The 13788-nt window shown below is 37.2% G+C and overlaps 1 protein-coding gene across 1 annotated transcript in view; it reads left to right on the top strand.

Annotated features, from left to right (window-relative positions):
• Positions 1-13788, top strand: part of AGL (amylo-alpha-1, 6-glucosidase, 4-alpha-glucanotransferase) — an 83784-nt gene that overhangs the window by 57372 nt on the left and 12624 nt on the right. The window contains exons 26-27 of the mRNA XM_029949043.1: positions 2488-2713; positions 3888-3999. Of these exons, the coding sequence (XP_029804903.1) occupies positions 2488-2713; positions 3888-3999 (338 nt within the window). The remainder of the gene's footprint in view (positions 1-2487; positions 2714-3887; positions 4000-13788) is intronic.

Below are 13788 nucleotides of genomic sequence, written 5' to 3'. Positions count from 1 at the left end.
AATTCAGCACAAATCACTGCCACAAATCAGCAGTGTCACCATCATCTGAGAGTGTGTTAGACATGCAAATTCTTGATCCTTGTGCTGGACCTCCGAATGTGGGCATAGAGAGGTCAGAGTACCAGGCAGAAATCTGTGTCTTCCAGGTGATTTTCAGCAGCCCAAGGCTAAAGTTTGACAGCACTGCTCTACAAGTTAAAACTTTTAGCAAAAAAGCATTTATATGATAGCTTGTTTGGATGTCATTCAGAAAATAATGGAAATTTGCCTCTTCAAGTGACAAAGTTTTGTTTTCAATCCTTGTAAAATTGAAAATTTCTAAGTAGGCATCTGAAATGTATTATATTCTTCCCTGCTAACCTAATATAATAAGATCATTTCTTACTGACTAAAGAGACCATTGTGGGGCTGTAAAGATTTGAGACACTGTTTGCTTCTTCCCCAAATGCTCCTAAATGACCATGATTGAAAGGTAGGAAATGGAACATCAGAATTCAGTGCAATGTAATGGCTAAGAACTTGGGTTTGGGCCAGACTGCCAGGCTCTAATCCTGGTTCCAAACTACCAACTGACACCTTCTTTATCCTCTTTGGACTCTGTCAAATGTTGATAGTACTTAACTTAAAGGGCGTTTGTGAAGATTAAATGAGCTAGTACAGTTATAGTGTCTAGAACAGTATCTGTCACATGCATTACATAAATGTTTATTTTTTTAATCATTATTATTATTTTCATTGTTATCTGGGCTCTCAGTTATCACTTATATACTACCAACAATTTCTCCTTCTCAATTTTACATATGACTGTCTAGATCAGGGGTTAGTGAAATATGGCCCCTATCACCTATTTTGTAGAGCTAGGAGCAAAGAATAGTTTTTACCTTTTTAAAGAGTCATTAAAAAAGAAGAAGACATGATTGGGATCATATATATGGCCAACAAGGCCTAAAATATTTACTATCTAGTCCTTTACAGAAAAAGGTTGCCCACCGTGATCTAGATAATTCCAAGAGGATAATGTGTCCGTTAGGGTAGTATTACCTGCTATAATTACAAACTCTTGGGGCGCCTGGGTGGCTTAGTCATCCGACTTTGGCTCAGGTCACGATCTCATGGTTCATGAGTTCAAGCCCCAGGTCAGGCTCTGTGCTGACAGCTCAGACCCTGGAGCCTGCTTCAGATTCTGTGTCTCCTTCTCTCTCTGATCCTCTCCTACTTATACTCTGTCTCCTTCTCTCTCTGAAAAACAAATAAACATCAAAAAAATTTTTTCAATTATAAACTTGAATTTCAGTGGTTTTTCACAAACAAAATTTATTTCTCACTTCTGGCCCAAAATGGGTTTTCAAGAAGCAGCTTTCCGTGTAGTGATTCAAGGATACAGGCCCCTTCATCTTGAGGATCAACCATCCCAGGGCCTAAGTCCTACTCTCCAATCAGCTGGCAGACAGGGAAAGAGCCTGGGGGAAATGCACCTGCTCTGTGCACGTAACATGCATGTGTAACATGTGTTCCATTCCCATGCTTGCCTTAGAATCCAGTAATCTGGTCACAGCCACCTCTAACATAGGTTGGGACATGTAGGAAAGCCATTTTGGTGGGCATTTGGCTGTCTCTACCAGAGACAGTTCTACTTCCTCCTACTTCAGAGGTCTTCATGGACAGGAGTCTTTCATTCAACTTTCAAGTGTGTAACATTGTTCTGGATGGCTAAGATTGCTGCATTCTGGCCTTTTATTAATTGGAAGTATTACTATTCATACTAATACTTTTGTACTGCAAAATATAAGAAAGCATTTTGTTGCACTATTATTTAAGAGATAGGCATTAAACTGAAACACAAAACTAATTAAATTTCTAAATGGTTTGTCAAGGCCAAAAAATACTGAGGCCTTGACATTTCAGCAACTTTTCCTAGGCCATACAGATGGCCATGCTAGATTTTAAACCTGTCTTCTTATTTCTTACCTCTTAGTTTTTAGAATGCCACGCTATCTTACAAAGTTGCCATTTGGTATATGATAATACAATACTTTAAAAGAGAAAGTATTCTCTACCAATTTTTGAAAATAAATCATGATTTTCAAGGTCAACTTTTACTCATTTATTTTGCTTTGCTCTTAACATCTGCTATTTAAAATAATAAAGTTCATTTCATAGTTACCTAGATTTTGAAATACTACAGTTTTCAAAAGTAGACTCTAGAGATATGAGGGGCCCTAAAACACACCCAGTCCAATCCCTAAGTCCATAGATAAAAAAAACTATTCCAGAGAAGGTAAGATTATTAGAGAAAAAACCAGGACTAGGATCAAAGTTTCTGGCTTTTAATTCAGCACTCCATCTATCATATTATGACCACTTCTTGAAAATTCAAAGTAAGGGCAGGAGGGAAAATGCATCTGGAATAGTAGTCACAAAAAATGACTTAAATTTTTTAAGTGACTGTTTTCATGTCGAATGATCCACCTAATTCTGTTGTTTTAGGAATATTATTTTAGCATTTGCTGGTACCCTGAGACACGGTCTCATTCCTAATCTCCTGGGAGAAGGAACTTACGCCAGATACAATTGCCGGGATGCCGTGTGGTGGTGGCTCCAGTGTATTCAGGATTATTGTAAAATCGTTCCAAATGGCCTAGACATTCTCAAGTGCCCAGTTTCCAGAATGTATCCGACAGATGATTCTGCTCCTTTGTCTGCCGGCACACTGGTAAAAATCATCTTAAAACATTTTCTTTTTCCTGAACAATGACTTAAAAAATAAAAAAATGTATAAAACATATAAATACACATAATTAAGAATCCAGATCTGAAGAACTTGTTAACATTGGTATTTCTTTAGCACCTGCTAGGACCTTGAAAGCTTGCAGTGGTAAGACTTATTCTTGTTTAAAGAACTTGCAACGTGGTAGAAGAGATAACGTGTACATATCAGGGTCATTATAAAAAGAGGTGCATAGGAAATGCATAAAATAGTAGGTGGTTCTCAGTGAGGACCTCATAAAGCACCAAACATTTACCTCCACTGAACCTTAAAAGGTAAATAGGGTTTCAGCAGAGATGAGGGAAGTTGTGAGAAGATATCCAAGATGAAAGGAAAAATAAAGTGCAGGATAGAAGCACAGTTTAGGACGTGCTGCTCAGTCTAGTTTGACTTTCTGTGCAGGGCCCCTGCAGGGTAGGAAGAGATGGTGGAATGGGTGAGCCAGGTTGTGGAGAGGCTGGTCACCAAGCCACGTTGTTCAGAGTTTATCTTTTGAACAGTGCAGAACAAATAAACATTTTGAGTTGTTTTCTTCCCAGTCAATAATGTACAATGATACTGTACTTTTGCCACTGCTGAACTACCTTTATGTTATAGTTTGTTTGGTATATGATTGTGGGGACTTCTAAACCATCTTAGAGTTAGGAGAGATCTGTGTCCCCATGATATTTTTATCATGAAATATTCAAAGAACATTTGTCAAAAAATGGTTTCACCTAAAGTGTCATGTTAGCATGTAATTTATCCCCAGGACTATGTATGTGGATGAGTAAAAACAGCAATGCCAATTTAAAGTTTAGATTTCTGAAGAAGCTAGATACATTTATTAGCTGCCCAGCTCACTCAAATAGAAACCATACAAAGTCACAAGATTCATTTTCATGTGTCAGCAAAATTGCAAACTCTGTCATATCACAGACATGAACAGTCCAAACTGCACTATGTTAAACACTCATATGCCAGAGGCGGACTGTGTGATGTGGGGGGTAGGAGCTTCCTGCCCCAGCCCCACCCCATTTCTCATCCAGAGGAAAATATGTTTTCACAAAACTTCCATCGTAGGATTTGGGAGAAGGTAAGAAAAATGCAGTTTCTAACACATTCATTGTGTCTCAAACAGGATCAGCCATTATTTGAATTAATACAGGAAGTAATGCAAAGACACCTGCAGGGCATACAGTTCCGAGAAAGGAATGCTGGGCCACAGATAGATCGAAACATGAAGGACGAAGGTACATAAATTCACACAGTAAAGATTTCTGATGAGGTGGAATTAAACCTTGTAATTGTTCATGTATTTCTTTCTAAGTTCATTTATTTGTTTTGAGAGAGAAAGAGAACAGAGGAGGGACCGAGAGAGAGGGAGAGAGAGAGAAGCCCAAGCAGGTTCTGCACTGTCAGCATGGAGCCCAACGTGGGGCTCAGTCCCATAAACTGTGAGATTGTGACCTGAGCCAAAACCAACGGTCAGACGCTTAATTGACTGAGCCCCTCAGGCGCCCCTAATTGTTCATGTATTTGAGAAATATTTTATGTGTGTGTGAAACTTCAGAATAGGACAATGAGAAAGATTAACACAGTTCCTAATCTCACTGGTTTAGTTTTAGCTTGTAGAGGAAAGATTAAATTTTGTATCTTTTGCCAGCCAATTTTGAAAGGTAATTTTGGTGGTTGCATTTATAATCATAATAATACAGGAGTGCTTCCTATGTGCTGGGCATTATGCTAACTGCTGTACCTCTGCTGTTCCCATTTAACACTCCCAACACCGTCGGGGGTGTGTTACGTTGTGCCCAGGTGTATTGGTAAGGTGACTGAAGCAGAGTAGCTTGCCCAGAGTTACTCAGCGACTAAGTGGCAGAACTAGGACTTCATCCACAGTCTGTCTGTCTCTGTAACTTAGGCTCTTATAAGATTCTTTTTGTAAAAAGGTTTGTCTACAGAGTCTAAATATACTTTTAACCTCTTTTAAATTCATCATGTTCCTATTTTTATGGCACACTATCATCAGCCGATGCAAGACTAATGATCATTTACTTTATCACCTGTTCCCTCTAGAGACATTCTAGACAGAAAGGAATAGAAAGACACATGCAGAGCATACAGTACATATACATTTGCTGTATATTTATATATTTTTCTGTGAAACATATACTGCTTTATGTGCATGTTGATTTTAACTTTTTAATTTTGAAAGAATTAGAGACTGATAGAAAGTAAAAATGATATGTAAGAGTACCCTGAGGCCTTTCTCCAGCTTCCCCAGTGAAGGTATCTTATCTATTGTATCTATATCTTACTGTAATACAGTATCAAAATCAAGCTGACATGAATTCAGTACTGTTAACTAGACCATATTCAATTTTCACCATTCTCACATTAACTCATTTGTGTGTGTACATGTGTGTGCGTGGTTCTGTGTCATTTTGCCCCATGGATAGCTTCCTGTAACCACTCCCACAATCAAGATATGAACGGTTCCGTCACCACAACAGTCTTCTTGGAGCTACCCCTTTAGAATCATACCAACAATCCCTGGTCTCTGGCAACTACTAATCTGTTCTGCATCTCTATAGTTTTGTCATTTTTTTAAATTTTTAATTATTTTTTAATATAATTTACTGTCAAATTGGCTTACATACAACACCTGGTGCTCATGCCAACAAGTGTCCTCCTCAGCGCCTATCACCCATTGTCCCCTCTCCCCAACCCCTGTCAACCCTCAGTTTGTTCTCTGTATTTAAGAGTATTTTTAAGAATGTGTATAAATGGAATCATAAAGCATGTAAATTTTTGAGATTCTTTCACTAAGCATATTCCCTTTGAGGTCCACTCAAGCTGTTGCATGTATCAGTAGTTTATTCCTTTTTATTACTTAGTAGTATTCTCTTTCATGGATGTAACATTCATCTGTTGAAGGACATTTTGGCTATTTCCATTTTTTGGCTAATATAAATAAAGCTAACGTGAGCATTTATATACAGGTGTTTGTATGAACATAAATTTTTATTTCTCTGGGACAAATGCCCAAGAATGTGATTGGGTCATATGTTAAGTATGGATTTTGTTTTATAAGAAACTGCCAAACTATTTTCCAAAGTGGTGTACCATTTTACATTCCCATCCACAAACTTGAGAGATCCAATTTCTTCACATCCTCAGCAGCGTTTGACATTAATCACTTTTTTTTTAAGCTGTTCTGATAGTTGGGTACACCACTACTTATTGTGGCTTTTATTTGCATTTCCCTAATGACCAATGGTATTCAACATCTATTCACGTGCTTATTTGCCATTTGTATCTCTTTTTGATGAAATGTCTGTGTCTTTTGCCCATTTTTTAATTGTAGTGTTGGGTTTTTCCACTATTGAGGCTTCTTGTATATGTGGCAAAAAACACTTAACATCTTTGGCATTTACCATAAAATATATCATTTTAACCATTGTAAGTATACAGTGGCTTTAAGTACATTCACCTTATTATGTAACCATCATCACTCTCCATCTCTGGAACTTTTCATCATCATGGAAACTCTGTACCCAGTAAACAGTGACTCCCCATTCCCTCCTCCCTAATCCCTGGTAACCACTATTCTACTTTCTGCCTCTGTAAAATTGACTACTCTACATACCTCACATACATGCAATCTACAGAATTTGTCCCTGTGTGTCTGGCTAATTTCACTTAGCATTGCTATATCAGAGCTATGTATACCATACTCTTATGCTCTTTGATTAAGTACCACGAAACTTCTTTCCATGATTAGTCTATGTTCCCACTAACAGTCAAAGTGGCTTCTTATGTGCCCACCCACATTTTCCACTCATCTCATGGGGGTAAAGTAACATGTAATTGTTGTTCCTTGCAGTTCTCCTATCACTGATGAATTTGAGTATTATTTATGTTTTTATCCTTGACAGAGAGTTTCCTTTCCTATAAATTGTCCTTTCACGTTCTGTGCCTTTTCTCATCTTTCTTCTAGCACTCCTATGTTTTTCTTGGTGATTTCAAGGAGTCCCTCATATACTCTACAGCAATAAACTTTTATGTGTAATTTGATCATCTCTTCTTTCTATGTCTCTTACAACATCCTCCAAGATTTAAGTTAATTTAATGAGTTAATCTCATTTATTTGTTACTTATGAAAATTCTCAGAGAAGTGCCTAGTAAAAAGCAAGTGATCTGTAAGTTACTGTAGTTGTTTTATTGTTGTGATGTGAACACTATCTTCAAGTATGTTTCATTTTTCTTTTTAATTTTTTAAAATGTTTATTTTTGAAAGAGAGAAAGATAGAGCAGGGTAGGAGCACAGAGAGAGAGGGAGAAAGAGAATCCCAAGTAGGCTCTATGCTGTCAGTACAAAGCCAGACACGGGGCTCAAACTCAGGAACCATGAGATTCATGACCTGAGCCCAAATCAAGAGTCAGATGCTTAACCAACTGAGCAACCCAGATGCCCCTTCTCTTAAATTTTTTATTCAAATTCTAGTTAATTAACATACAATGCAATATTGATTTCAGGGGCACCTGGGTGGCTCAGTCAGTTGAACATCCAACTCTGACTCAAGTCACTATCTTCCAGTGCATGAGTTTGAGCTTCACATCAGGCTCTCTGCTGTCAGCAGAGAGTCTGCTTTGGAACCTCTGTCCCTCTCTGTCTCTCAAAAATAAACATTTAGGGGTACCTGGGTGGGTCAGTGGGTTAAGTGTCTGACTTCAGCTCAGGTCATGATCTCGCGGTTTGTGAGTTTGAGCCCCACATCAGGCTCTGTGCTGATAGCTCAGAACCTGGAACTTGCTTCAGATTCTGTCTCCCTCTTTCTCTGCCCTTCCCCTGCTTGTGTTCTGTCTCTGTCTCTCAAAAATAAACATTAAAAACATTTTTTAGTAAATGAACATTTAAATAAATTAATTTCTGTTTAAAGAAAAAAGGAGTAGAATTGAGTGATTCATCACTTACATGCAACACCCAGTACTCATCACAAATGCCCTCCTTAGGACCCATCCCCCATCTAGCCCATCTCACACTTCCTCCCTCCATCAACCTTTTGTTCTCTGTCGTTGAGTCTCTTATGGTTTATATCCCTCTCTCTCTTTTTTATTCCCCTCCCGTATGTTCGTCTGTTTTGTTTCTTAAATTCCACATATGAGTGAAATCATATGGTATTTTTCTTTCTCTGACTTACTTTGCTTAGCATAATACACTCTAGCTCTGTCCACATTACTGCAAGTGGCAAGATTTTATTCTTTTTGATGGTTGAGTAATAGTCCAGTGTGGGTGTCTGTGTCTGCATATACACATTCTTTATCCATTTGTCAGTCAATGGAGCATTTGGGCTCTTTCTATAGTTGGCTATTGTTGATAAAAGAATGTGTTTATTTTTTTTAATATTTTAATTGTTTATTATTGAGAGACACAGACAGAATGTGAGTGGGAGAGGGGCAGAGAAAGGAAGACACAGAATCTGAAGCAGGCTCCAGGCTCTGAGCTCAAACTCAGAGATCATAACCTGAACTGAAGGCAGACGCTTAGCTGACTGAGCCTCCCAGGCGCCCCAATAAAACAATGTTTTTAAAGTTGGAATTTATGTGTCAAAACTTCTGAAGCCTTGTATGACTAGAAATTTTTTTAAACTTTTTATTTTATTTAGTTTTTTTATGTTGATTTATTTTTGAGAGAGAGAGACAGAATGCAAGTGGAGGAGGAGCAGAGAGAGATGGAGACACAGAATCCGAAGCAGGTTCCAGGCTCCGAGCTGTCAGCACAGAGCCCAATGTGGGGGCTCGAACTCATGAACTGCAAGATCATAACCTGAGCTGAAGTCAGATGCTTAACCAACTGAGCCACCTAGGTGTCCCTGGAAACTTTTTATTAGACTCTCACATTTAAATGCCATATTGGTCATAAAATTCTAGTTCAAGTTCTCTTTTTTTTCAATATTTAAAAAAATATTGAGCCACCCAGGTATCCCTGGAAAGTTTTTACACTCTCACATTTAAATATCATATTGAACATATAATTCTAGTTCTTTTTTTTCAATATTAAAAAATATTATTCTGTTGACTTCTTGCTTCTAATCTTTCTATTGAAGGTCTGTTGACCTAGATCTTGTTCCATTGTTGGTGATCTACTCTTTCTTTCATGAAGCTTTTAGAACCATCTCTTTATGTTCATTTAAGGTTTTATTCTATGAGCCTTTCAATCTGCAGTCTTCTCTTAATTCTGGGATATTTATCATTCTACTTCAAATATTTCCTCTCCTTCTTTTTCTCCTTTCTGGGAGTAATGGATATTGTCTTGTTTATTTCTAACCCCCGCAGCTCTTAGCTCTGTTCTTCTTCCTTTTTTTTTTTTTCTTTTTTAGTTTTTTTAATGTCTATTTATTTTTGAGAGAGAGAGAGAGAGAGACAGAGCACAAGCTGGGGAGGGACAGAGAGAGAGGGAGACACAGAATCTGAAGCAAACTCCAGGCTCCAGGCTGTCAGCACAGAGCCCAATGCGGGGCTCTAACTCATGAACCGTGAGATCATGACCTGGGCCGAAGTCAGATGCTTAACCAACTGAGCCCCCCAGGTGCCCCATAGCTCTGTTCTTCTGTTTTCTCCTCTCTATTTTTCCCTTATCCATTCCTGATGCCTCTGAAGGATTTTCAATCTGATTTTCCATCTCACCAATTCATTATTCAGCTAGATCCATCTATAATCTAGTCCCTTTATTGTCTTCTTTATTTCGGCTACTAAAAATTTTAGACCTAACATCTCCACTTGGTCATTTTTAATGACTTTTGTCAGTATGGTTAATGTCTTTGAGAATATTATTATGTCTTTGAGAATATTTATTTTTGCTTATTTATTGGTCCGGCTGTTCCAGTAATTCTGCTACCTGTAGAATATGCTACTCAGTTTCTTTCTTTTTTATTTATTTATTTTTTAAAGATTTTACCTTTTTAAGTTTATTTTGAGACAGAGTGTGTGAGTAGGGGAGGAGCAGAGAGAGAGAAAGAATCCCAAGCAAGCCCCATGCCCTGCACAGAGCCCAACACAGGCCTCAATCTCATGACAATGAAATCATGACCTGAGCTGAAATCAAGAGTCAGACACTTAACCAACTGAGCCACCCAGGCACCCCTTAAAGGTTTTATTTTTAAGTAATCTCCATACCCAACATGAGGCTTGAACTCACAACTCCAAGATCAAGAGTCTCACACTCTACCAGCTGAGACAGGCACCCTGCTTCTTTCTCTTTTATAGTAGTTAGAGTCATCTGGTATCTAATATTTTCTTTTTCTCAATAAGCTCATGTTCCCTTGATTATCAGTAACCCCACAGAGCTCTGAAAAGAGGCAATCTCCTCAGATTATAACAACCACCTTGAAAGCCTGCATAGAGTGAAAGCCCAAGAGTGGCTGGTCAGGTTTCACTTATTTTATCAGTTTCTCCCTAAAATGTGAATTCCTCAGATCAGTACCTCATACTTACTTCTACAGTTCCTCTGGGTTGATTTTGGGGAGAGAGCCAATAGCCTAGGATACTCTGCCATTTCATCAGAAACTACAAAAATAGGATTTCTTTGTATTTTTTTTGTACATTTGAAGCAACTTGTTCTTTTATAGTTATTTTAACCTATGTACCTTTTTGTGTATGTTTCTGTTGCTATCCACTAAATCTCTGAGAGGAAAACCACTAAGCATGGATTATCCAATTACTGTCATTTATTTAATATCAGATAAAGTAAAAGCCTCCTTGCCTTTGTGTATTACCTTGCAAACATTCTCCAGAGACCTCTATCACTAGCTCACAGTATAGGGAATAAGAAGGGGAAACAGGCAGGTAATTTTCCCAAGGACATACACAGATAGTCCATTAATAAACATGAGAGAAGCATTCAGCCTTAACAGGAATCAAAAAAATTCATATTAAAGTGGGTCACCGTTTTTCCCGTACTAAATTATAAGAGACAACAGAGCATGAATGAAAGCGCCAATGCTAGAAGCAGACTTACTATCTTTTGTTTTTATTTTATTTTTTTAATGTTTACTTAGTTTTGAGAGCGAGAGCAAGAGAGTACATGAGCAGGGGAGGAGCAGAGAGAGAGGGAGACACAAAATCTGAAGCAGGCTCCAGGCTCTGAGCTGTAAGCACGGAGCCTGATGCAGGGCTTGATCCAATGAACTGTGAGATCATGACCTGAGCCAAGGTGGGATGCTTAACTGACTGAGCCACCCGGGTGCCCCTAGACTTGCTATCTTAAAAATCCCATCTCTGCTCATTTTTTAGCTGTGTTCTCTTGGATAAGTTTTAACTTTTCTTTGCCTCTCTATTCTACATTTGTTGAGGGAGATAACAATAGCACCTACCCCGTAAGGTTGATATGAAGATTCAATGAAACATGTATGTTAAGGCACTTAGAACAGTGCATGGCACATAGTGAGTACTGTAAGTCTACTGTTTATTATTAGCAAAAAAACCCAATGTATTCATTTGCTAGGACTGCCATAACGAAGCACCACACTCTGGGTGGCCTAAATGACAGAAATATATTGTCTCTCAGTTCTAGAGGCTAGGAGTCCAACATTTAGGTGTTGTCAGGGTTGACTCAGCCTTCGGGCTATGAAAGAAGGATCTGTTCCAGGCCTCTCTCCGCTAGTAGATGGCCACATTCATGATTACGTGGTGTTCTCCCTTTATCTTCACATCAGCCTCCTTCTGTGCATTGTCTGTGCACAGAGTTCCTCATCTTATAAGGACAACAGTCAAATTGGATTAAAGCCAAGGCTAATGACCTTTTTTTTAACATGCTTAACTTTTTAAATTCTATGTGCAAATAAGATTACATTCTGATGTACTGGGGTTAAGACTTCAACATATGAATTTGGGCATTCACATAATTCAATCCATAACAAACAGTAATAAGGAACAGATTTTGGTTTTGAGAGATATTCAGATACTACTGATGGCACTGTAAACTGAGCCGAAGTCTGACGCTTAATCCACTGAGCCACCCAGGTGCTCTGATGGTATTGTAAACTGACTCATTCTTCTTGTAAAGCAACTTGGAGAGAGAAAGAGATCCAGATATGCTTTATGAGATATAAAACATTCACATGTTTTTGTTTATAAACTTATTCCATTTATGGGACTCTAGTCCATGAAATAATCTAAAACACACAAAAACCATATAGCCATATTAGATGATATTGACCATAACATTTCTTATAATCACAAAAAAGAATGAAATAATTCTGTCTAAAAGGAAATGCTTACATTGACTTAATTTGTTTTGTTTTAATGTTTATTTTGAGAGAGAGAAAAGGTGTGTGAGTATGAGAGGGAGAGGGACAGGCAGAGGGGGAGAGACAGAATCCCAAGCAGGCTCCACACTCAGTGTGGAGCCCAACACAGGGCTTAATCACACGAACTGTGAGATCGTGACCTGAGCCGAAATCAAGAGCTTGTTGCTTAATCAACTGAGCCACCTAGGTGCTCCTGTTTACATTTCCTTGAATGAAAAAGTCTGTAATTCCTACAAATTATAATTTTTATAATTTGTGTAATATTTAAATATTAAGAACTATATGGGTGTTGAATCTAATACATGAAAAATAATTGGATATAACATATTTACAAAAACTTTACTATTATGTGAAAAGACTAGAAAGAAATACATAAGTGTAATAGATTTTTTAGGGTAATAGGATTATGGACTCTTGTTTTTGCTCCTTTTTTAAACACTACTGTTTTTAATGTGAAATGATAATCTTTTTAAGTGATCTATTTCAACTATTTCAGATAACTCACTGGCAAATTTTGACATAAACTCAAAAACTTATATTCTTTCTTGCATGTTCTAAATTACATTTTAAACAATAGTTAGGGACGCCTGGGTGGCTCAGTCAGTTAAGCATCCGACTTTGGCTCAGGTCATGATCTCACAGTGTGTGAGTTCCAGCCCTGCGTCGGGTGAGTTGGAGTCCCACTTCTGGATTCTCTGCATCTCCCTCCCTCTCCCTACCCATTGTGGGATTCTCTCCCTGTGCCTCTCTCTCCCTCGCTCACTCACGCTCTCTTTCAAAAAAAAAAAGAAAAACAGTAGTTAAACCCCATTTAGTTAATTTATTGTTTGTAAGGGTACAGATTGTATACATGATTGAACTGGTGAAAATCACTGATACTTTTTTTATCTTTCATTTAAGAAACTAAATAGATATAGATTTTATATTTAAAAAAACATTTTTGTGATCTCTCTAAATTATTTTAATTTTTAGATTTAATTGTAAGACAGTTCAGTTAGAGAAAACAAGATAAGTTACACCTTGAAACCTAGAAATAAAATTAGATATTAACATTTGGTCATATTTTCTTCAGATCTGTTTTGCTTTGAAAATAAACCATTAGTGATGTATGTAAAACTTCATCTCTCTCTTCCCTCCCTCTCAAGAATTAATAACTATGCTATAATCAGGGTTTATTATTTACATGTATGTTTTGCATTTTATGAGGTTGTGTTTGAGTATATGTAAATTGCATATGTATGTGTATTAATGTATACATAATGCATATGTATATTATGTAGTATATATTCAGTATATAATATAGTATATTCAATCTATAATATAGTAAATATAGTGTATATTATGTAACATATTCAGTATATAATATAGTATATGTTCAGTATATTATATAATATACTATAATATATACACGTAACTATTCTATATATTTTTTAATTTATACAATATCATATTAGACATAGTCTTATAGACATACATGGTTGTAAATATTAGTATTGTCTATATTTTAAACTTTAAGAAAAGGTATCTTATTACGCATATCCTTTTGCAACTTGTTTGCTCAATCACTTTGGGGGTTTTGTCCATTGTGATTGATGTAAATCTAGTTCATTAATTTGAAATGGTATAGAGAGTTTTTATACCGTATGAATAAACCACAGTGTTTGTTCACTCCTCCGCAGTTATTTCTTTCCTTGCTAATACAGTGTTGCATTGAATATTCTTGTATAT

This window comes from Suricata suricatta, chromosome 8 (assembly GCF_006229205.1).
Source record: "Suricata suricatta isolate VVHF042 chromosome 8, meerkat_22Aug2017_6uvM2_HiC, whole genome shotgun sequence".
NCBI classification, from domain to species: Eukaryota; Metazoa; Chordata; class Mammalia; order Carnivora; family Herpestidae; genus Suricata; species Suricata suricatta.
This window is presented reverse-complemented; position numbering and strand designations above follow the sequence as displayed.